The 25,450-nt window shown below is 32.9% G+C and overlaps 1 protein-coding gene and 2 long non-coding RNA genes across 5 annotated transcripts in view; 2 read left to right on the top strand and 1 right to left on the bottom strand.

Annotated features, from left to right (window-relative positions):
• Nucleotides 1–623: 623 nt before the first annotated feature.
• Nucleotides 624–3,835, bottom strand: LOC144571281 (uncharacterized). Of its 2 annotated transcripts, XR_013517465.1 has the most exons (3): nucleotides 3,529–3,835; nucleotides 2,516–2,652; nucleotides 624–2,303 (listed from the first exon to the last, which is right to left on the bottom strand). It is a non-coding gene; the product is annotated as an uncharacterized LOC144571281 (long non-coding RNA). The 2 variants fall into 2 exon arrangements; XR_013517464.1 differs by lacking the exon at nucleotides 3,529–3,835 and having other exon boundaries at nucleotides 2,516–3,505.
• A 524-nt stretch (nucleotides 3,836–4,359) lies between these two features.
• Nucleotides 4,360–5,285, top strand: LOC144571467 (uncharacterized). Its single transcript, XR_013517518.1, has 2 exons — nucleotides 4,360–4,960; nucleotides 5,110–5,285. It is a non-coding gene; the product is annotated as an uncharacterized LOC144571467 (long non-coding RNA).
• Nucleotides 5,286–10,161: 4,876 nt separating this feature from the next.
• The window catches only part of LOC144571465 (mannose-specific lectin-like), a 53,122-nt gene continuing 37,833 nt past the window's right edge, over nucleotides 10,162–25,450 (top strand). For both annotated transcript variants that reach the window (XM_078320755.1, XM_078320756.1), the window contains exon 1: nucleotides 10,162–10,657. In XM_078320755.1, coding sequence (XP_078176881.1) covers nucleotides 10,162–10,656 — 495 coding nt within the window. In that variant the 3' untranslated portion in view covers nucleotide 10,657. The remainder of the gene's footprint in view (nucleotides 10,658–25,450) is intronic.

The following is a 25,450-nucleotide window of genomic DNA, read 5'->3' as shown; positions in this document are numbered from 1 at the left end:
ATGTGGAACATCCTTATAAGTCTCTATCAATAAGCGAAGAAGATATGATAATAAACTCTCCTTGATGGGGCGTGAAACTCGATAATTTCTTAATTTTATACTGTAATCATTTATATACTTTAGTTAATAAAGCAATGTTGCAACATCATTTTGTTTTCACTAAATCAATTACTTTCTTTCTATGCTTAAATGGTGCCACCAACTGTTTTTCTTTTATTTTTTTTCTTTTTTTTTTGCAATTTTAACGCCCGTAGGCTTTCCATTGAAACCAAAAATTCTTGATACATGATAATTCAAATTCCCCTAGCTACCCAATTCTCCTACCAGAATGCTCTTTAGTTAATCTAATCCTTTTCCTTATCTTTCATTGTCATACAACAGCAAAGGGAAAGTAAAAATAGTAACGTCCCACTTTTCTCTTGATGGATCCATAAATAGGAGTTCATAAAGGGAACTTTTTGTTAAGACTATAAATATCTACTATACAATTTAAATAGGCCGTGCATAAAAATTTTAGGTGAAATTTTATAACCATGGGGTCTTCCTATAAGCCAATAAAATATTATGCACCAAGATTTTAATAAATTAGACAGATATCATCTCCAACGCATGCATGCGCAAACTTGACTTGGACCGAGCTTATTAAGCTTTGATGGATCCAACTAAAATAATAAAAAATATTTGATAAAATAATTCAGCCAAATAATTTACTATTGAGGTAATATAGGTAAATGTCTACAAACAAAAATTTTAATTTTACAAGACTTTCATCCTTGTCAACAATATTCGATGGATTCCCTCCCAAGAAGAAATCTGAACCTAAACCTCGAAAATCAATATTAAATTAATAAAAGGAATCTTACATACAAATTTAAATGCTAATTGTAAAGAGAAAAATTTCAAACCAGAGTAATCTCCTGTGTAAATGATAATTTTTGTTTGAATTGCATACAAGTCCTAAAATTAATTATGTTCATATAAATAATTATCAAAAATAAAAATAAAATCCTGTAGAGGATAAATTATCATGTATACCCTCTTTTCCTGGTTATTATTGAATTTTTTAAAGGGGCTGAAACAAAAAAAAATCTGATGAATATACCTATTCTTCTCTAGAGAAAGAAAATTGATTTGAACTCAACTGAAATCAATCCCCTTGGATAATATTACCTAGCAGCAAACCCCGTGCAATGACTATATACATCATGGATCCAATAACAATACTACATCTAAGTTTGTTACGCACCATATAACTTCCAAAAATAATGCAATTACCTTTCACCCAGGTGCAAATCCGAACAGGTATAGTTGAAAAATGTCAGAGAGAATTAAGCACATCCAGCAAAAAAAGAAGCTTGCAACAAGACAAGGAGTATGGTCCATATTTGAATCACATAAAGCTTTCTCTAACAATTAAGTTAAAAAGGTATGAAATCTTCCAATTCCCTTATCAATATACGGTTCCCTCCTCATCTAACCTCACTTGTTAACAACCTTCCCGTGATTCCTTACCAGAGACTCTGTATGAGCTCTGGTCAACGAATCACCTATTTAGAACTGATTTTAGAACTTGCAAGTAGGGGAGTATTAGCATGTTTCAATACCAGTACTGGTACTGGTTCAGTGGTACCATTAATTAATTGTCCAAAGTTGAGAGAGATAGTACTGGTACTTGGTTACTTTTGCTTGAAATTATGCAATGTTTCTCAAACCCAAAAATTTACACACACACACACATTTTCGCATCTAGCAATCATTCAAGGAGGTTAACCTGTACTGATATGGTATGAAACATGTCTGATACAGTAAAGGTGTTGCAGATGTTTTTATGATTCAGTGTGCAAAATTACATAAATACCCCTACCTTTCATATTCGCAGTGTAAGTAACTGAATTGGAATCCAAAAGCTACAAACTAAGAACCAACAAAACAAAACCAGTAAAAAAAAACCCTAGTATAAATCAAAAGAAAAAATAGTAAAAAAATAAAAATAAATAAAAATGGAGAAATGAAAAAGAGAAAAACGGGAAAATATTACACACCTGAGACATATTTGCCCCAAATTACTGATTTCACTTTCTGAGAGTGGATGATTGCATAACACGCTAGAAGAGTTGGTTGTGGATTTTAAATAGTCGGTTGAATTTGAACTTGCAATAGCGGCGACAATTACCTGTCAAATCAATTGAGGAGAGATCGAAGAACAATAGCAATCATCGAACCAAACAAAAGCATACCAATTAAGCCCAGTGAAAGAGTGGACCCCATCAATCAGGTGCTGAAGTGCTGCCACACAAAAGAAGCTGGTGGTCATGACTGAAAGAAAATAAACTCACAATCAGTTACTAACATAAACAATAAAATGGTAATGAAATTGTGCCTAATTATGAAAACCCTTTACTTGCTATGCTATTCTCTCATGTCCAGTAACTAAGGAATTTATTCCAAAGGTTAAAATTTCTAATTTGCCCGGGTACAAACAAATTTCACACAAAATTACTAAATTCTTTGCTACCTCATCTTTAGCTGCAGATAGCTCAGCATCCCGCAACTGTACCAGTTGGTTTTGCATTTTATTTCAGCCTTGAACTGACCTAAATTCAATCAAAGCAGCAATATCCGGTAGTATGTTTCTTATCCTTCAAGGGACACCTGGCAACAAAAGCAGTTGCATAAGCTTGACATGATCAAATTGCAATCAACTCAAAAATTGAATGCAATCACAAAAAATTTATCATATAATCATTCTTTGTAGGGCATGCATACATATACTGACCTTCAATTGTTAAGGAGACGCATTTTAAAAGACCGGTTTGACAAATATTTCAAACTCTATCAAAAGTACTAAATAAACAGAAAAGATACATAATCATGGGGTAAAAAAAAAATTATAAATGAGAGAGTGAAACTGATCAACAGATACACAATGAAGTTTCAGTTATTTCACAAAATTCACTCCCACGACATTTTGCGGCCCTTGATGCACTAAGTTTGTACGCTATTGCTCACATTATGAACCAGTACTTCCATCAAATTTGCTGACACACACATCCAAAGCTTGCTCAATACAAAATTAAGTGTCCTATATGAGTTGACAACCTACAACCTCACGCTTCCCCTTTTCTTCCTTTCTATTCTTTATTTTCTCCTAATAACTTGTGGCTAAATTAAGCATTGATGTACCAGTGGTTTGCACATACAGTAATCCATTATCAACTCTTCCATTCATTGATATTGTTTATGTTTCTCATATACTCGAAACTTGCTAACACCAATTAATTCTTTATTTCTGAACATAATTATCATTATTAGTTCAATTCTTATAGAACTACAAGCCCCTTCTATTTAAAAAATGTAAAACACTAATTTCATTGACAAATAATAAGCAAAGAAAAACAATGGCAGAAGAGAGACAATATAACCATGTCCAGGTAGCGACGGACATAGCACCGAGCAGAGAAAAGAAAAACCCAAATCTTTAAACTTAGTGAAAAAATAACAAAGATAGAGAAAGAGAGAGGGCGAGACCTTGAAACTTGAGAAGATTTGACTGAGCACACTGCTCCGTCTCTTGACCAGGAAGAAGCGCTAGAGTTTACACTTCGGGGCGGCGGAGAGGAGAAGAAATATGTGGCGGCGAGGAGAGGCGGGTAGCTAGGGTATATGGGTTTGGCTCTTGCGAGATGCGTGCGAGATGGATCCCATGTGTAACTCTGATTCCTTTTAACGACAGAACCAAAAAAAAAAAGAGGGAGGAGAACGAAGAGAGAAAAAAAAAAGAGGGAGTAAAATCGAAGAGAGAGAATGAATCCGAAGAGAGAAAAAAAAGGAAGAAGATCATTTTCTGGAGGAGCGGTGGAACGGAAGAGAGGAAAGCAAAAGGAGAAAGACGCGTTTTCAGTGCGTCGGGAAAGGAAAAAGGTGGAAAAAAGGGATACAATTTTTATGTAGTTTAGTATGTGGCGAGTTAGTTTATAATTAATTTCAGATTTATACACGAATGAATGTATAAAATGCATGTATAATATCTCATATTCAACACAATCATTTACAACTGTTGGATTTGTTGGATGGAAGACTGAGATTGTCTCTGGACAGATACACCATTCAGTTCCCATTATATCAACGTGGAGTTCTGATTATTTACGACTACCCACTTCACCTAAAAAATGTACAAAATTTTAATTACGTCAGTAGTCTTGATCCCCACTTGGCATGGTCGCGGCTTCATGTCCGTCTTCCCAGCCTAATTAGCTCTCTCTGCCAATGATACCCCACCTTATCTCCAATCGATCCACATCTAGAAATCCCAGCTACCAATAATTGAATTGTCATATAATGCACATGGCATAATGAAATAGAAAATTACAGTAATACCCCCATATATTGATCAATAAATAGAGAACACTGGCAAAGGCCACTTACCCAACTCAACTAGATTGGTTATACTCTCATCTCTACTAATGGCATCTCCTTCTCTTCTTACCACTCTTCTAATCCTCTCAGCAGCTCTAGCCTTTATCGCTCCCTCTAGCTTTGCTGATTATATATGTCTTGTTCTCAGGCGATACCCTGTATGGGGGTCAGTCCCTCTCGTATGGGAACTACGTTTTGACGATGCAAACAGACTGTAATCTGGTATTATATGATAGTGGCCGGGCCGTGTGGGCATCTGGGACCAACAACCAAGGCTATAGCTGCAACCTTCGGATGCAGACAGATGGTAACCTTGTGATCTATGATGGCAGTAACAGGGCTCTCTGGGCTAGTAACACTGGGAGGGGCCAAAGTAACTACGTTTTGGTAATCCAACGCGATCGCAATGTTGTGATCTATGGTCCAGCGATCTGGGCCACAGGATCAAACCGTGTCGGCACTGCTGCTGTGGTCATCTCAGGAAATTCAACTAAGTCTGCTGTAGTGGCTGGAGATGAAATCGCCATGGTGACCGAGAAGTAATGTTACTGTATGTGTATGCATTTGTGTTACTATGTATGCATGAAATCGCCATGGTGATCGGAAAGTAATGTTACTGTATGTCAGTATGTGTATGCATTTGTGTTACTATGTACGCTTGAAATTAAATCGCCATATATGGTGACCGGGAAGTGATGTTACTGTATGTGTATGCATTTGTGCTACTATGTATGCATGCAAGAGAGTGTGGTCATGTGTCTCAATAATTATAGAAATAATTCTGTTGTGCTCAATCATTTTGTATGAATGTATTTCGCCTGAGTGTTTATTGGTAATAAATGCATTTATGTAATGAGTTAAACTGAAAATATTGTTCCTTTATTATGCTGGGTCTCATTAATTTGCCACCAGACAATGTCAGAAATGATAGGGACTAAATAGTAAAAATTTTGTTTACAAGTACATTAATCATGATGGTGCAAAATTTTTTGTTTGCAAGTACATTCGAATTGTGTAGTTCTCGCAATCTCCACAAAAATTTATCTTTGTACATTTATTTTTCGGTGTTTTCCCTACGGGAACACATAAACACATTGGTGATTACTTTAAATCATGATTGAGATCTGATCCTGATGCAATATATAGTTCTTGCAGAAGGGTAATAATAGTACTTTTTTCCTACAATTTTATCTCCGACTATTGCTTATTGAAGTGACTAGTATAGTCACATATCTCCGACTATTAGCAGGATACACTGGTAATTAGGTGGCTTCCAACAGTCTTGATTCAAAAGAATTACAGATTTCAAATTAAAAAAGTTTAATTACTTTAATATACAGTTATTTTTCTAATATATATATATATATATAGAGAGAGAGAGAGAATGACTAAGTTCAAAATGTTTTTTCCTGGCTCCATGAACAAATGACTCGGTTTTTCAATTTTCAAAGTCCAAACAGTCGATCCAAATCGTTAGATGTTTAATCTATATTAAAATGTGCTTGGAGACCAAATTTTATATTTTTTCAAATTTGTTTACTATTTATTAAGATGGTTTGAAAATCGCTATTTTTAATGGTGCAAAAATTTAACAATAACAATGATTTTTAAACCATTTTAATAAATTGTAAAAAAGTTTTAAAAATTATAAAATTTGGTCTCCAAGCATATTTTAATATAGATTGAATATCTAACAGTTTGAATCAACTATTTGGGTTTTGAAAATCAAAAAATCGAATTGTTTGTTCCAAGGGCTAGAATCAAATGTTTTGAGGTTAGCTAGTCTCTCTCTCTATATATATATGTGATTAGGGTCGCTACCCCTATCTTGCCGAGATTTTTATTTTTACCCAAAAAAAAATATTTTTTATTAAAAATAACCACGGTTTGGCGAAATTTTTAAAAATACCCAACCCGTGGAAAAAATCCGCGGCTCAGGATTTTTTATTCCGCCCCGTTGAAAAAATCCGCGGCCCGGGAATTTTAATAATTTTTTTTTGAGATTATGCTGTTCAGTTTGTTTGGAATTTAGATTAGTTTGAATTGTTAAGTTTGAAGTTTGTATGAATTTTATTTGCCCGAATTGCTGAAGGAGTGTTTTTGAGCCCAACTTTGCACCTCTGGTTAACATAGCAAAACATCTTCAAAAATCATAAAAATTGACCGACATGCAGTATTGATATCGTAAAACACGACTGTGAAGTTTCACATAAAATCTCAAAACAGATCACAAGATATCATCTCTCACAAATTGCCCGAACTGCTGAAGGAGTGCTTCTGAGCCCAACTTTGCTCCTCTGGTTAACATACCAAAGCATCTTCCAAAATTATGAAAATTGACCGACATGCAGTCTTGACATCGTAGAACATGACTGTGAAGTTTCACAAAAAAAATCTCAAAATAGATCGCGAGATATCATATCTCAAAAATTGCCCGAACTACTGAAGGAGTGCTTCTGAGCCCAATTTTGCATCTCTGTTTAACATAGCAAAGCATCTTCAAATATCATGAAAATTGACCGACATGCAGTCTTAATATCGTAGAACATGACTGTAAGGTTTCACAAAAAATCCCAAAACAGATCGCGAGATATTATCTTTCAAAAATTGCCCGAACTGTTGAAGAAGTGCTTCTGAGCCTAACTTTGCACCTCTGTTTAACATAGGTAAACATCTTCAAAAATCATGAAAATTGACCGACATGCAGTCTTGTTCTATGATGTTAAGACTGCATGTCGGTCAATTTTCATGATTTTTGAAGATGTTTTGCTATGTTAACCAGAAGTGCAAAGTTGGGCTCAAAAACACTCCTTCAGCAGTTCGAGCAATATTTGAAAGATGATATCTCGCAATCTATTTTGAGATTTTGTGTGAAACTTCACAGTCATGTTCTTTGATGTAAAGACTGTATGTTGGTCAATTTTCATGATTTTTGAAGATGCTTTGCTATGTTAACCAGAGGTGCAAAGTTGGGCTCAGAAGCACTCCTTCAGCAGTTCAAGCAATTTTTGAGAGATGATATCTCGCGATCTATTTTGAGATTTTGTGTGAAACTTCACAGTCATGTTCTACGATATCAAGAATATATGTCGGTCAATTTTCATGATTTTTTAAAATGGTTTGCTATGTTAACCAGAGGTGCAAAGTTGGGCTCAGAAGCACTCCTTCAGTAGTTCGGGCAATTTTTGAGATATGATATCTCGCAATCTGTTTTGAGATTTTGCATAAAACTTCAGTCTTGTTCTAGGATATCAAGACTGCATGTTGGTCAATTTTCATGATTTTTGAAGATGCTTTCGTATGTTAACCAGAGGTGCAAAGTTGGGCTCAAAAACACTCCTTCAACAGTTCATGGAATTTTTGAGATATGATATCTCGCGATCTGTTTTGAGATTTTTTGTGAAACTTCAGAGTCATGTTCTACGATGTCAAAGCTGCATGTCGATCAATTTTCATGATTTTGGAAGATGCTTTGGTATGTTAACTAGAGGTGCAAAGTTGGGCCCAGAAGCACTCCTTCAGTAGTTCGGGTAATTTTTGAGAGATAATATCTCGCGATCTGTTTTGAGATTTTTGTATCAAACTTCACAGTTTTGTTCTACGATGTCAAGACTGCATGTTGGTCAATTTTCATGATTTTTGAAAATGTTTTGCTATGTTAACAAAAGATGCAAAATTGGATTAAGAAGTACTCTGACTTAATAATTCATACAAATAAAATTCATACAAACCTCCAACTTAACAATTCAAACTAATCTAAATTCCAAATAAACTGAACAACATAATCTCCAAAAAAAAAAAATATTAAAATTCCCGGTCCGCGGATTTTTTCCATGGAGAGGAATAAAAAATCCCGAGCCGCGTATTTTTTCCGCGGATTGGGTATTTTTAAAAATTTCATCGAACTGTGGTTATTTTTAATAAAAAATATTTTTTTTTGGGTAAATATGAAAATCTCGGCCTATCTTGCATTAAAATAAAATTAGAGAAGATGGAAAAATTAAGGTCAGATCATATGATAAGAAATTAATGTATGTCATAAGAGTACCTTATCGGACCATTAGGTTAAGATATGTCATAAGAGTACTTTTTGATAAGAAAAACCTCAATTTGGTGGACCCGTATTAATAACCCGTGAACTGGGACCCACCAAATAGATTTTCCTTGTTTACTGGCTCCAGCAATATGTCATTTCAATAGATATACTGGGCCCACTAGGTCTTTGACAAGTCAAATCAAGTCCCTCTATTTGTACGAATCCTACACTGTAATCAACAAATACTACAGGCCCGGCCCAATGAAATTTGGGCCTGATATTTTACATGTGTTTCATTCAGGACTAAAACACTGTTTTTATTTTTTATATCACAAATTAACATAGGTTATGTTCGATCATGTACATGGAGGAGAATATGCAACAGCATCTTCTCAATTGTAACACCTCTGATTAGTGACAATAATTATAATACTGGTTATGATAATGAAGATTGAAAAAGGAAATAAAGTAAAATTATAATGATAAAAAAATATAAATAAAAATCAAGAATATTAATGGTATTTAATTACACTATGAAAAAATGATATATGGTCAATGGAGTCTGAATTGGAATTCAGCGCATCTGAGGCTTTGTTGGGCCTAAATTGTATAGTGGGAAGTATTAGGCCCATATTTTACTTTATTGAATTATTGATTCTCTGCATGTATCATGTTTTTACAAAGACGGCCCACTAGTGAAATTATCAGCGTTAATCCATCCAATTCTTTTAGATTTGTGCATTTTTCATCCGTATAGCGAGGAACTATTATAAAAGCAATATCAAGCGGAGCATTGATATCTAATATTTATGGAGAGTAGAACTAGTGTGTTCTAAGTTCACCAAAGAATTTGATGAACTCAAATCTAAAATTAATTGAATCAGTTTTAAATGACGAATCCGAATCATTGAAACCTGTTTACTTTATGATTGATGCGTCTATATGTAAAAAATAATTAATTTTGCAGAGAGTAAAGTGGTAAAAAAACGTTCAAAAAACAAATGCATTAAAATTAATTTATTAACATTCTAATTTTGACCGCTTGACTTTATACTAAATTAATTTGAATGTTTAAAATTATCACATGTAGATGCATCACTCGTAAGGTATGTGAGTTTCAACGGTTCGAATTCATCATTTGAAGCTGATTTGACATATTTTAGATTTGAATTCACCAAGAACTTGGTGAACTTAAGAACACCCTAGTTTTACTCTATTTATGGATACCTGCTTCATCAAAAAATAACCTTGATTTTATTTTCTTTTGAAGAAAAATATGGATCTAGTCCGTATTTCATTCATGATATGGTCCATTACACAAGTAATGTAATAGTGAAATAAAAACAAAAATAGCTCAAAACATTTGAGCAACTAAATGAGTAAGTGTCTTGATCCCCATCTTGGCATTGGCGCGGCTTCATGTCTTCCCAGCCTAATTAGCTCGCTTTGTCAATTATACCGCACTGCCCCAGCTTATCTCCAACCAGAAATATAATAAGAAGCGAATAAATATGTTCCACGTACCAATAATCCAATTGCCAATTTGCTATATAACGCCAAGTACGCAACACACATCATCAGCACATGGCATAATGAAGTAACAAATTACAGTAATACCCTTGTATTGATCTATAAATAGAGAGCACCAGCAAAGCTGCAAAGGCAACCAACACAACTCAACTAGATCAGTTCTAGTCTCATCACTACTAATGGCATCACCTACTCCTCTTACAACTCTTCTAATCCTCTCAGCAGCTCTCGCCTTTCTCGCTCCCTCTAGCTCTGCTGATTATGTCTTGTTCTCAGGCGATACCCTGTATGGGGGTCAGTCCCTCTCATATGGGAACTACGTTTTGACAATGCAAGCAGACTGTAATCTGGTCTTATACGATAATGGCCAAGCCGTGTGGTCATCTGGGACCTACAACCTAGGCTATAGCTGCAACCTTCGGATGCAGACAGATGGTAACCTTGTGATCTATGATGGCAGCAACAGCGCTCTCTGGGCTAGTAACACTGGGATGGGCTCCCAAAGTAACTACGTTTTGGTAATCCAACGCGATCGCAATGTTGTGATCTATGGTCCAGCGATCTGGGCCACAGGATCAAACCGTGTCGGCACTGCTGCTGTGGTCATCTCAGGAAATTCAACTGGGCCTGCTGTGGTGGCTGGAGAAGGAATCACCATGGTGACCGGGAAGTAATGTTACTGTCTGTTCATGCATTTGTGTTGCTATCTATGCATGCAAGAGAGTGCTCATGTGTGTCTCAATAAAAACAGAAACAATTCTTGTTAATCGTTTTGTATGAATGCTTTTGGTTAGATTGTTTCCTTGGTAATAAATGCACTTGAGTAACGGGTTCAATTGAAAATATTATTCCTTTGTTATGATAGGTCTCTTTAATTTTTCAGCAGATAGGGGCGGATGCAAGATTTCTGTCAGGGAGGAGCAGGAATTGGATTCAAATAGTTTATAGGGTTTAAACCCATTAACTAATCAGATACTAGATAAAAAAAACAATCGACAATAAAAATAATATACTCATACATAATAAAAACAACAACATAATATCATTTTACATATTAAAAAACAACAAAGTTGGTCCGAACCTGTAAATTTCTATAAAATTTATATAAAAACAACACAATTTTTCATTAACAATGTTTTTGAACTAGTCTAGCGAGATTTTCAGTTCTAGTGAGAGGCAAAACAATTTTCAGGGAGGGGCAAAGTGATACTAAACCCGTATTTTTCACTAAATTTCAAAATCCAGAGGGGGCAGTTGTCCCCCTCTGGCTCAAGGTGGGTCCGCCCCTGTCAGCGGACATGTCAGAAATGTAGGGACTGAATGGTAAAAATTTTGTTTGCAAGTTCATTACATTAATTAGATCTACCAGCTTATTCTATTTAAAATGTATCCCAAGAAATATATACTTCCTCCACATGAGGGTGCTGGTTTGAAATCCAAAAAGAACAATTATTTATGGATATTAAATAGTTAATTGGCTTGACTTCTGACCTTTACTATAAAAATACACATATACTTCTTTCTTAATTTTTAATAGACTTGTGAGAATCGATCTGTATGACTAATTAATGACATTATTCTTTGTCACATTTAAGTGGAGAATAGAAGTATGATTTTTTTTTCTCTTCTTCTCTTTGAAATCAGAAGGGACGCTCAAACTTCTTCATGATTCCGTGCGTAACATATAAACACATTGGTGATTCCTTTTTTTAGAAGGTTAGTTGGTAAAAATTCTAACAAATATATTGATTAAAAAAAAGTATTTGCACAGAGAGATCACTTACAAGGTTCTCATTTCTAGCGCCCTACACCTAGCTAACCAAATCCCATCCATATATTTTTAAAAACGTTGCTAAATAACACAATCCTAACCAAAGATAATTTAGTCATAAGGGGATGGGATGGGGATCAAACTTGTCAATTGTGCTCAAACAATATAAGTGTTACTCACTTATTTCTAACTTGTTCCCTTGCACAACATGTATGGTTTTGATTTGATAAAAGCCAGAACTATATGCATAATTGGTATCATTTTGAGGATATCCTCAAATTTGCAGTACAATTGCCTCTGATAGAGAGAATAGGCTTTTTAGTGGTACTTAGCGTTGTCTGTTGGACACTTGGGAGACAGAAATGATAGGTGCTTTAATTTTTTTTATTTTTTGTATTAAAATATTAGAAATATTAAATATATTTCTTTGAAAATAGATGAAATATAATATAATTTAATTTATTAGAAAGACTGCAACAAATAACCCGGATCAATATTTTTCAGATCGGATTTTTCGCGGCTATAAGAAAAATTAATATATTTCTTTATGTGTTATTGGAAAAAAATAAAAATGCTTAGATTCTGAGTTATTGATCCCGGTTCAAAAGTCACTTCTAGGTAATTCAGAAAATATTGTGATCCTTCTAGTACATTTAATTTATGAAAAGTTGTATCTATTTTTGAAAAAAAAACAAAAACTTTAAGTTATTTAATGATTGTTATTCAAAACGAATTCTCAAAACAGATACAACTTTTTATAAATTAAATGTCATAGAAGGATCAAAATATTTTCTGAATTATCTAGAAGTGACTTTTGAACCGGGATCAATAACTCAAAATCTAAGCATTTTTATTTTTTTCCAATAACACATAAAGAAATATATTAATTTTTCTTACAACCGCGAAAAATCCGATCTGAAAAATATTGATCCGGGTTATTTGTTGCAGTCTTTCTAATAAATCAAATTATATTATATTTCATCTATTTTCAAATAAATATATTCAATATTTCTAATATTTTAATAAAAAAAATAAAAAATTAAATTTTTTTTTTTTAAATTTTTTTTTTTTTTGGTAAGACACACTTCCCATAGTCTGGAAAAAAAAATTTAGAGACCGTGGAACCATACGGTCCTTATAATTTTTGAAAAAAAAACTAATTATATTGGTTTCGTAAAATTTATTTTATTAATTATGGTTTATGAAAAAAATTATCATTCGTGACTGAAACACTCGTCTTTTACTTTTTACATGGAGGAGAATATGCAACGGCATCTTTCCTTTCAATTCCAGTGAGTTGATAATGGATATTCATTTGGTGTAATTATATTCATTCTCAAAGAGATGGAGGTCTATGCCTTTCAAAATCCATACTCTTGTTATTATAACATATGATTTCAAAATCCATACTCTTGTTATGATAACAAATGATTTTTTTTATCCGGATATCGAATCCATGACCAAAGTCCAAATGCTAGTTCTAGTAATTATATTCATTTGAAGTTGAAGTTAATTGCTTTTAATTAACTTGGGGCAAATTAATGGAAAGGTTTTCCGCTGTTTGTACCAGTGTTGTAAAAAACTATATGCGTTCATCGGATGGACATGGTATCGTCAAGTGATTAATCGGGAATAATCAGTTGTAATCGGAAATAATCGGCAAATTAGTCGGGAAATTCCGTAGCAGTTTAATCACCGTCAATGACTAATTAGCCGATTAATTGACCTAAACGGACGTTTTTTACAATACTGGTTTGTACTAGTGCTGGTGAGTTGGTACTTGGTACTAAAACTGCCAAGGATACATGGTTGATTTCATGGTTGCGCTGGATGTTGTAAACTTTTATAACGATATATTAATCTGCTCATGAAGTAATCTCTCTACTCGGTAATTATGACCTTCAATCACCATTAAGTTCCTTTGTTCCCTGAAATACCTTTTGACATGCTCAGCTTGTTGCTATTAATTTGGATTATCTTATATTTATGCACTTTAATCTTCAGAGAACCAATCCTAAATAAATATGCACTCCGTATGGTCGTAAGATGTACTTGTGTAATGAATTTAATTAAAAATATCATTTGCTCTGTTATGCTGGGTCTCTTTAAGATAATGTCAGAAAACATAACACTATAATAAAAGATAGGGACTAAAGGTAAAGTTCTTGTTTGCAAGGTCATTAAATAAGAACAGTTAGAATAGCCAAATAAAAAATAGCCATTAGTTGTTATATTAAAATAGTCAAATCTCAAAACCGAATAACATATTCTAATAAGACAAAAAGTTTGAATTTACTATTCTAGCTATTCTAATCCAACCAAACACATAATAGGCTATTCTGAATAGTCTAACCCCAAGAATAGTCTATTATCAATCCAACCAAACTGTATAATAAAATTAATAATTACAGTACTAACCTAACACTATAATAAAATAATTACAGTACTAACCTAACACTATAACAAAAATAACAGTACTAACCTAACACTATAATAAAATAATTACAGTACTAATCTAACACAATAACAAAAATAACAGTACTAACCTAACACTATAATAAAATAATTACAGTACTAACCTAACACTATAATAAAATAATTACATTCGATCATGTAAAATTAAGTAAAATCAACTTTTCTAATATGTTTCTTAAGATGCACAATTGGTCCAAAATAGAAATAGAAAAAAAAAAAACTACCCATTATCGAATCAAATAATTAATAAAATAATAACTATATTAATTATATTATAAAAAATATGACAGCTGGAAAGATTAAAAAAAATTAAAATTGTCTATATATTTATATTTTTTTAAAGATATATATTTTGTTAATTAAAAAATAAATAGTGTTAACATGTCTACCCTAAAAGAGTGTTTATTTATGTAATGAGCAGACATCTAACATATCCGAAGTGTCTAGTTAATGCTAAATTCAAATTTTCTGGCCAGAAAATAAAAACCACTTCTATTGGCTATAAACCTGTAAAGAAAAGGTATTTCTTTTTTCTTCTAATTGACTAAAATCGTAGCTGATGCGACTAAGAATCTTTCCTTCTTTTATTTTTGAGTAGTGAACAGAGTAGAAATAGGGTGTTTATCTTAAGTTCACCAAATTTTTTGGAGAACTCAAGTCTAAAATTTGTTAAATCGGTTTCAAATGATGTATTCGAACTGTTAAAACTCGTCTACCTTACGAGTGATGGAATTTGGTGAACTCAAGTCTAAAATCTGTCAAATTGGCTTCAAATGACGTATTCGAACCGTTAAAACTCCTACCTTACGAGTGATGCGTCTACATATAAAAAAAAAATGTAATTTTGAAATTGATTTTGCATAGAGTCAAAATGTCAAAAAATATTCAAAAAATGAATGCATTAAAATTAATTTATTAACATTTTAATTTTGACCGCTTAACTTTATACTAAATTAATTTGAATGTTTAAAATTTTCACATGTAGACACATCATTCGTAAGGAAGACATATTTCAATAGTTCGGATTCATCATTTAAAACCGATTTGATGAGTTTTAGACTTGAGTTCACCAAAGAGCTTGATAAACTTAAGAACACCCTTGTTCTATTCAACAAAGTATGCTATGAAGTTGGTCAATGAGTTTGTCATGCTCTGGAGGCATGATGTTAAAACGGACACGTCAACATCTGTGTTAATAAAAAATATTAAAAAAAGATAAAATGAATTACAAAACTCGGTAATTAATTTCTTATTGACATACTTAATAATAATAAATGGTCTTTCAAAAAAACTGAATTAATCTATAAATACATATCAAATTACCGATACATATTTAATCGTAGATAACAACTAATCTAGATTATCAGTAAACAAGAATGACAGATTTAATTAATCCTCTTACCGAAACCCAGTGTGGTCGCTGAAATTAACAAAAAAAAAAGAAAAAGTAGATATCTTTCTTTTCCTTTAAAAATTAGATCAAACCTCAGAGATCCACGATCTCATTAAATATATCCTTACAATTCAATAGTCATCTTCCAATAAATAATTTTAATCAAACAAATAAAAAATTAGATTAGGAACCTCATGAGATCCACGATCTCATTAAATATATCATTACACTGGAATACTCATGATTCATACATATTAAATTTTATAAAAAAAATAGACAAATTATATTTGGAACCTCATAACTGTCTCCAAATTAAATCTCCGGTCTAATTTCCCAACTCTAATTATCTTTGACCATAATCATCTTCTAAAAGATCGCTAGTGCATTTACAATTGTTGTTAATTGGTGCGCGCAAATTTTTAAACCTAACATGTCAAATTTTTTATCAATAACATATAAAAAAAAACAGTAATACGGATATAACTCAAAAATACTTCGTTATGTATTTCATTTTATTTGAAAAAGAAAATTAAGTAGATATGTTTATTGCTTTAGATTATCAAAATTTCTTACATATTGTCGGAAAAATAGACAAGATTGATCGGAGGAAAAAAAATGGGTGCAAGTCTTTACAAGGTTCTAAGTACAATCATTATACCTAGCATATATGAAATCTTCAATTCTAGCATATACAAAACTATTAAACTTAAAATACCAAGGTTTTATACATAGCATATCAAAATAAAAGAAAAATAAATAATGACACAAATATAATTCAAATTTACTTCTGTTCGGTTCTTATTCGGTTGATAAGTTTAATTGGTTCGATTCGGTTCTATTTTTGAAAACCGAAAAACGTTTGGTTGAGCTAGTTTACTTCGATTTCTACCAAATTGACAGTTTGAACACCTATTTATTATAGATCTCATTTGAAATATAAAAATTAAATAATTTTAAATTTACAAAAAAAAAATTACATATTGTCAAAAAAAAATATAGACGAGATTAATCCGAGTAATAAAAAGTGGGTGAAATTAATATTTTATTTTTTGGTTTGAGAGGCAAACTGAGAGATAGGATTGCGGGGGCCAATATTTTCTTTTTAGATTATTCAAAAATTCAATTCATGTTGCAATAATGATCTACAATCAATCGCATCGAAAAACTCAAAATTATAATAAAAAAGATTTAATCAAATTATCAATTAGCATACAAATCTATTTATTTATTTTTTCTTCCTCTTTCTCTTTTTTTTTCCGAAATGTTATCGGAAGAGAGGGCTGATAGTGCCACGTGCCATTTATCAAGTTAAAACTTTTTATAATTTTGAATTTTACGATAGGTCCAGAAAAAATTCTTTTTCAGAAAGATTATAAAAATTAGAGGGTTACACCTTACATAAAAATAGTACCATGCATAGTAAGAGTGAGGTTATGGTATTATGTAGGATTAATTTGTATTATAGATCATTACTTTTGTTTTTAAAACTTTAATAGTTGATCTGAAGTGTTTAACATAGTCTTCATATGAATATGTATATGTAAATTAAATTTCATATATATTTTTTTAAATTTGTTTACTATTTATTTAAATGATATAAATCACTCTAGATTTTTCATATCAAATGATTTTCTATCCATCTAAAAAAATAGTAAATTATTCTAAAAAATGCAAAATTTAATTTAAGGGTATATATTTATATGGAGACCACGTTGAATAGTTTGAATCGACTGTTATGAATTTTAAACTAAAAATTTAAGTCCATAATGCAGACTAATAAGTGTTATACATAATATTATTAAATGTGGTTTCTATGCAGTATGAGGAAGGCTCTGCATACCGCATATGCATATTATTATGCGAACTTATATATGCGAATTTTAAAATAAGAATACATATGTATATAAACAAATATGCGGTAATATGCAGTAATATATGGTAATATCGGGAAATATGCACTAATATTCAGTATCATACAAACAAGTATGCAGTAATATGAGACTGAATATGCGGTCGAATATACGGTAGTAATATATGACCGAATATGTGGTCGCATATGCAAGACCCCATATATTATAATATTAACCGCGTACATATTTTTATACATATTACAATCGAATACGCATATGCAATCACACAGACCGCATTTTATTACACTGCATCTTATACATTGTACCACAGCCTCGTAGCCTCACTCAAAAAGTAATTATAGCGCTATAGTGGGAGGAGAGAGACCGAGTCACTCAGACCAGTTTCGCCTATCCAATCTGATATGTTTTTCTTAATCAACAGGGCTTGATGAGAACTGAGAAGGGAAGAAGCTCTTCGAAGAAAACTGGACCTCATCAAAAGAATCATTTTAGCGAGAAATGGAAACAAAACCAGTCCAATTTAATAAAAATTGAAGCATCAGATGGGCCTTGAAGAAGTGTTTCCACTCAGCCCAGAATTCCATAAAATATCGTAGTTCGTACGATGAAAAACATTCGAGCAAGCAGACCGCCATTCTTCATCTTTCGGAAGAAAAAAAATATATATCAAAAGCTCACCTTTTTTTGCAAATTTATTAAATCATTCAAAGGGGGAGGACTTGAAAATGCAAAATTATCTGCGACGAACCATTTTATATCTTCAGTCGGATGAGGTTTCTTATGAAGTAGAAATCAATCAGCTATTGAAATTTGCAAATGCTCTTGCATGGTTTGGGTTTTCGCAAGGACACGCATTCTCTTTCGAGTCCGGATCCATAAAAGAAAATAAAGAAGTTTCTTTGTTTTATTCAATTTGAGAAATATCAAGGTTCAACAAGGATCTTGGTTACATATTATGATGTATTTAGATTTGTTTTTGATAACTTAGATCTATAGAATATAGAATGACAATTAATTTTTATCATATTAAAAAAGAAATAATCAGCTATGATAGGTGAAAATAAAAAAAATTGTCAAAAACAAAACTGTAGTAAAGAAAAAAAATTTATAACTAAGTATTTGTTGAAAACAGAGGAGACCTTAATACAACACTTCTGTTTTGATGTCCGAGCTTCTTCTGAGGTTTCATATCCCTGAATTAACTCAAATTTTGAATTTAGATTCAAAATGTTCAATCATAATTTAGAATCAGAACCAATTCGGTCCGTGAGATGGAATATACTGGATTGTTTTAATATTCGTGCCAGCACAGATTTAACGGTCCGGATATAACTCAAAATTTGATTTACCTTAGGTGTATCAATCCTGGTAACAATGGAGGACAGCCTTAGGGCTTCTTTGGTAACAGAGGAGGATAAGCCCTGGTCTGATATGTTGACTGTTGAGTTTTTGAGCCAAACATTTTTGACGCACGACTTTAATATTCGTGTGAAAGCAGATTTAAAGGTCCAGTCGTCCAGACCTAGAATGGAGAGCAAGATTTAATCAACAGCCACCGTTGGATCAATAATTTTGTAAAATACTTAATAAATAGTAAAAAAATTCAGAAAAATGTAAAATTTGGTCTCCAAGCACATATTAATATGGAGAACAAGATGAATGGTTTGGATCGGCTATTTGAATTTTGAATTTTAGATTTATGGTACAATGAACAAATCCCTCCATGCATTGCAATGCACCATACCTCATCTCTCTCTCTCTCTCTATATATATATATGGAGAACAAGATGAACGGTTCAGATCGACCGTTAGGATTTTGAAAAGTCGAATATTGAGCCGTTGCACGGAGGGCCTCTATGCTACGCGTAGCATCGTAGCAGGTTCCTATATATACGACGAGGGATCGGATGACACCCTTTTTTGGTGACATCGGATGACATCGTGCATTTTCAAAGTTTTCAAAGTCCAAATAGTCGATCCAAACCGTTCAACATAATGGATATGTTAAAATGTGCTTGCAGATCAAATTTTATATTTTTTGAATTTTTTTACTATTTATTAAGTATTTAACAAAATCACTATATTCAGACCGTTGAATTTTTGTACCCATCTTAATAAATAGTAAAAAAATTCAGAAAAATATAAAATTTGATCTGCAAGCACATTTTAACATATCCATCAAGTTGAACGGTTTGGATCAACTGTCTGGACTTTAAAAATGCACGGTGTCATCCAATCCCTCCTCTCTCTCTCTCTCTCTCTATATATATTTTATATAATTACCCGATCGGGTAAAGGGTATGAAATAGACTTTATCCATACCCTTACCCATTTTGATAACAGAAAAAAATCTTTACCGGCCCGTACCTGTGCCCGATAAGTTTATGAAAAAAAACTCTTACCCATATCCGTCTTATCGAATACGGTACAGATCGGATAAACAAATAAAAGAGTGCCATTGACACCTCTAACCTAAACTCATCATTTGATTTATCTTTTGGGTGATATGATTACTAGTTTATTAGGGCTTCTTTGGTAAGAATGAAGTATAAGCCCTGGTCCGATATGCTGAGTTTTTGGGCTGGACATGTTTTCTCAAAAAAATGGTTTCCGTGTTGCTTGATTGATTTCCCTTGAGTTGTCCCATCTAGGGCTGGCAAAAAAATTCGAGGTTCGTGATTCGATTCGGGTTTGATTCGAGTTTAATTCGATTCGAAATGGGTTCGAATTGAAACAAACCAAATCAGGTTCGGTTCGGAATTAATTCAAACCAAACTCAAACCTAGGCTAGTTCGATCGAAATAGGTTCGTGATTTTTTTGTGGTTCAAATCTCATAAAATCACCGGCCATCCATTTACCTGATGAAATTAAAATCCAAGATAGAGAGTCATAATTTAACTTAGCCGATACTCCCTCGCTCTCAAATCTCAATAACCTAGTTCTCTCTCCATCTCTCCCTAACTCACTCTCCTTCTAGTTCTAAAATCTAGACGATGCTCTCGGCGACTGGCTGTTTCTCCGGCTGTCACTCCTCTTTCCGGCCTAGATGACTGTCTCTCCTCTCTCTTCGGTCGTCTCTCATAGTTCATAGCAGGAAAGCCGTCTTTGATGTATTTTTTCATGAACAATTTTTCAACTTAAAAACACTTATTTTATAGTTCATACCGGTAAAAGGAAGTCATGTGAATTTTGTCCCGAGAGAAAAAATTAATGTATAAACTACCAGTATAACTAGGGCTGCTAAAAAATAATTTAGTTCGTGATTCGATTTGGATTCGATTCAAAAAATGTGTAGTTCGCAATTAATTCGATTTGAAATGGGTTCGGTTCGAAATGAATCAAACCAGGTTCGGTTCGAAATTAATTCAAACCAAACTCAAACCTAAGGTAAGTTCGGTTCGGTTCGGTTCAGTTCGTTGCCACCCCTAGTCCCATCTCACGCCTTTATTTAAAAAAAAAAGAATTGCGAGAGATGACATGTGAATGTGATCCAGTGGGCCAGACAATCACGTCTCTTAATATCGTTAACTACTGTCTACTGTATTAACTTATTCAGTATATACTTCGTAAACTCCGCAGGTCTTTTCGTAAATTCCGCAGGCGATACCGAAGGCGATCCAAAATTTACCGTTTTGAGAGTCACAACACTAGTTCGGCCACTCCGCTCCGCCTTGTCTACATCTCTTTTCATCTGTTCGGTTCATCTCGTCTCGTTTTATTCGAGCAGATGACTTTGTTTAAAGATTTTGCCGCTCGTCGCCTTGTCTGTTTGTCTCTATTTTTTGAGTTCGACTGAGGGTTTTGTGTATTTGTTTCCACTCTCGTAGTATCTACTATAACTATATATATGAATAAGGTACGCGTTTTTATGGTTGTTGCTGATGACAAGATTGTAAAGAGTTGTTTCCTTCCTCCTTCCTCCTCCTCCTCCTCCTCCTCCTCCTCCTCTTTTTTCACCTCTCTGAGTGGTGACTGTCCTGAACCGGTTGATTCAATTTCCGGTTTGATTTGATTTAATGCCTTCTCGACTGAGTGGTGACTGTCCCGGTCCGATTGGATTCAGTGCTCTTCTCTTCCTCCTCTCTAAGTGGCGACTGTCTTGGTCCGGTTTAATTCAGTGCCTCTCGGCTGCACATTCCTCTGGGCGACGTCGATTTTGAAAAAAAGAAGATGTTTCGTTCTCAAGAAAGGGCTCAATACGGCGTACTCTGCTAGCCATGCAACTTGAAAAATTACTGTTGTGTCTACATTCGTAGAGAAAAAAATCAGAATACCCACCTACTTGCTAATCGGGCCCGAATAGACCAATTCGCATTCTCTGACTTCACATATATGTTATTTTCTGACATAACAAATTAGATAATTTTACAAGTAGCTCAATGTATAAGTTTTATACTTTCTATTTTAATCAAAAGAAACCTATGTAATTGCTATCTTGTATATCGTTGGATTAATACAATCGCGTACGGGCTTTCAACCAAAAACAAAAACAACTTATTCAGTATCTAATGCATCCATAGTATCACGGGAGGAACTAGAAAATATGCACAATATATTATTGAGTCCGGCTAGTATGACATCGGTGTCACATGACACTAACTTCAAAATTGAATGAATAGACTTCAAATAACTAATCTAAACCATTCAAACCAATTTACTTTATGAATGATGTGTTTACATGCAAACTTTTTATATTTTCAATTTATTTTTGTATCAAATTAAGAGGTAAAAAAATTGAAAAATGAATGTATTAAAATTAATTTAAAAACTCACACATTTGACCGCTTGACTTGATACCAAATAAATTCAAAATGTGATAACTTTTACATGTAAATATACAACTAATGAAGTAGATTGGTTTGAATGATTTGGATTCACCGTTTGAAGTCGATTCGATAGATTTTGGAATTGGTGTTATATAGATTGAAATGACATTGATGTTATACTAGTCAATAAATGAACCAATAGACTATAAGTGCACATGTGTTATTTAATGAGAGATTAGACTATTATAAAAAACTCCAAATATTAAAATTTAATTAAATTTCAATATATATAATTAAAATTTTAAAATTTTAGAGTGACCTAGCACCCGTATGAATGAATGTAAATCTGTTCATACATCGTATACTTGTATTATCCCACCATTGTGCCACAATTTACATATGGGTCAGATCAAACTAGAAGGATTGATTTATATTATTGGAATAAAAATTGTCTTCTAATTAAGGTGTGTTTTTGCCTTTTTGATTTAATAGAACAGTCTAAAAAAACTACAAGAAGTGGGTGCCATCACTTCTATATATAACAGCAGTCTTACATTATTGTCCAATTGGATTTTGACCATTACCATTACACCATATAGGCATATTATAATGTTGCTGTTAATTATTATTTTAAAAAAAAAGACAATAAAGCCCGTTTCATTAGAATGAAACCTGCAGTCTTACATGTTGCTGTTAATTAATAGAATCATTATTCACCCCACTATTAAAAAAATATTAATTGAACCATTATTCAATTCCACATGAATTGAATGTAATTATTGTCCGATTGGTATGTTTGGTTAGAATGAGAATAAGCTATTTTTGAGAACAAGCTATTCGGTGTTTGATTGGATTAGAATAGCTAAAATAGAAAATCAAACTTGTTTGTCTTATTAGAATAAACTATTCTCACAAAAAGTTGGAACAAGCTATTATAATAAGACAAACACCAATTTTATTATTCTAGCTATTCTAATGTTGCAACCAAACATATATATATCTAAATATATAAATATTTTTTTTTGTCTGATTGGAATAATCTGATACTATTTTAAATGTTATACAAATTATTATCATGTATCATGACTACAATATGAGTTAATATTATTGTATAATTATTACAAACAAAAGTGAAATATTATGATAGGAAACACGTAGATGTTTTTCTTTTTTTTCCTTTTTAAGTTAACTTGTTTACTTTGTGGAGTATATTTTCATATATAGAAGTTAAAAGCTCAAATTTTTTTTAGGGAACTGTGTGAAAATTAACTTATTACCATTTCAATGGAATTTCTTTTATAAACCATAATTAAGAAATTGTTTTTTACCAAACCAACAAGATTATTAATTTTTTTTTACAAAAACAGCAAAGACCGAATTCCCTATTCGGTCCATAATTTTTAATTTTTCTGGGAGCCGAATAACCTATTCGGTCCCCACTTTTTTTTGCACATTTTCGTGGATGTGGCCATAGAAAATCCGAGAAAAGCTTAGACTGAATAGCCAATTCAGCCCCTTGTGGTTTCGAATTTTCTGTGGCTGCATGTTGAAAAAACTGTAATTTAGGTTTTTGTAGTGTAATTATTAATTGTAGAATTTTTTAGTTTGCATGTAGAGTAATTTACCGATATTTTGATTAATATCCAACTTAAAATACAAATTATCAAATTTAAATTACATATATTGAACAATTATATATAATTTCAATGATCTTTGAATAATAAATGAAATCGTAATCCATTAAAAAAAATAAGCAAACGCACACAATAAATATTAAATGCATTTTAAAGTTATGACTATTTAGAGAGCATGGGCGCGTCATCGATGTTTTGGCAATGAAACATTGATGCACTTTTGCTGTCATTAAGAGGGTGTAAAGTATTGGTGCGTTATCAGTGTTTTTGCACAGAAGCATCGTTTTTTTTTAAAAAAAAAAACTTTAAACAACCATAACTTTGGCTAGGAAAGTTGGATTTGCGCGTATGACCCCAATTCGGAAAGGGGGGACGAGACGGATCCGGATTTTGTCGAGGGGATCATCCCCGAACATTTGACGGAATCAGAATTGCAAAAAAATATCGTTTAGTGCTTCAAAAATTCAGTTTAAGTTTTCTATCAACGGTAGACATACAACGACCGAGTTTAGTTGTTTTCAAAAGCTTAAGAGATTATTCAAAAATTATCCATATAATTATTTTAAAATACATTTACCATTTATTATGTGTGTTTGCTTATTTTTTTAATGGATTACAGTTTCATTTATTATTCAAAGATTATTTGGAATAAAAATTTCAAACCACAAGAAATTATTGCGGTTTGGGTGTTTATAAAAAAATTTCAAAACATTAGTTATTTGTGATAAAATATATTAAATAATGGATATAAATAAAAATGTCGGCAATTGCCATAACGCAACGCACATCAGCACATGGCATGATGAAGTAACAAATTACAGTAATACCCTTATATTGATCTATAAATAGAGAACACCAGCAAATTAAGGCAACCAACACAACTCAACAAGATCGATCAGTTCTAGTCTCATCACCTACTCTTCTTACAACTCTTCTAATCCTCTCAGCAGCTCTCGCCTTTCTCGCTCCCTCTAGCTTTGCTGATTATGTCTTGTTCTCAGGCGATACCTTGTATGGGGTCAGTTCCTCTCGTATGGGAACTACATTTTGACAATGCAAACAGACTGTAATCTGGTATTATACGATAGTGGCCGATTCGTGTGGTCATCTGGGACCAACAACCGAGGCTCTGGCTGCAACCTTCGGATGCAGACAGATGGTATAACCTTGTGATATATGATGGCAGTAACAGGGCTATCTGGGCTAGTAACACCGGGAGGGGCCAAAGTAATCCAACGCGATCGCAATGTTGTGATCTATGGTCCAGCGGTCTGGGCCACAGGATCAAACCGTGTCGGCACTGCTGCTGTGGTCATCTCAGGTCTGCTGTAGTGGCGCGCTGGAGATGAAATCGCCATGGTGACCGAAAAGTAGTGGTACTGTATGTGTATGCATTTGTGTTACAATATATGTATGCATGCAAGAGAGTGTGCTCATGTGTCTCAATAAATATAGAAATAATTCTGTTGTGCTCAATCATTTTGTATGAATGTATTTAGCCAGAGTGTTTATTGGTAATAAATGCATTTATGTAATGAGTTCCAACTGAAAATATTA

Source organism: Carex rostrata, chromosome 19 (genome assembly GCF_964058835.1).
Source record: "Carex rostrata chromosome 19, lpCarRost1.2, whole genome shotgun sequence".
Lineage (NCBI taxonomy): Eukaryota > Viridiplantae > Streptophyta > Magnoliopsida > Poales > Cyperaceae > Carex > Carex rostrata.
Note: the sequence above shows the minus strand (reverse complement) of the source record. Positions and strands in the feature narration are given on the sequence as shown.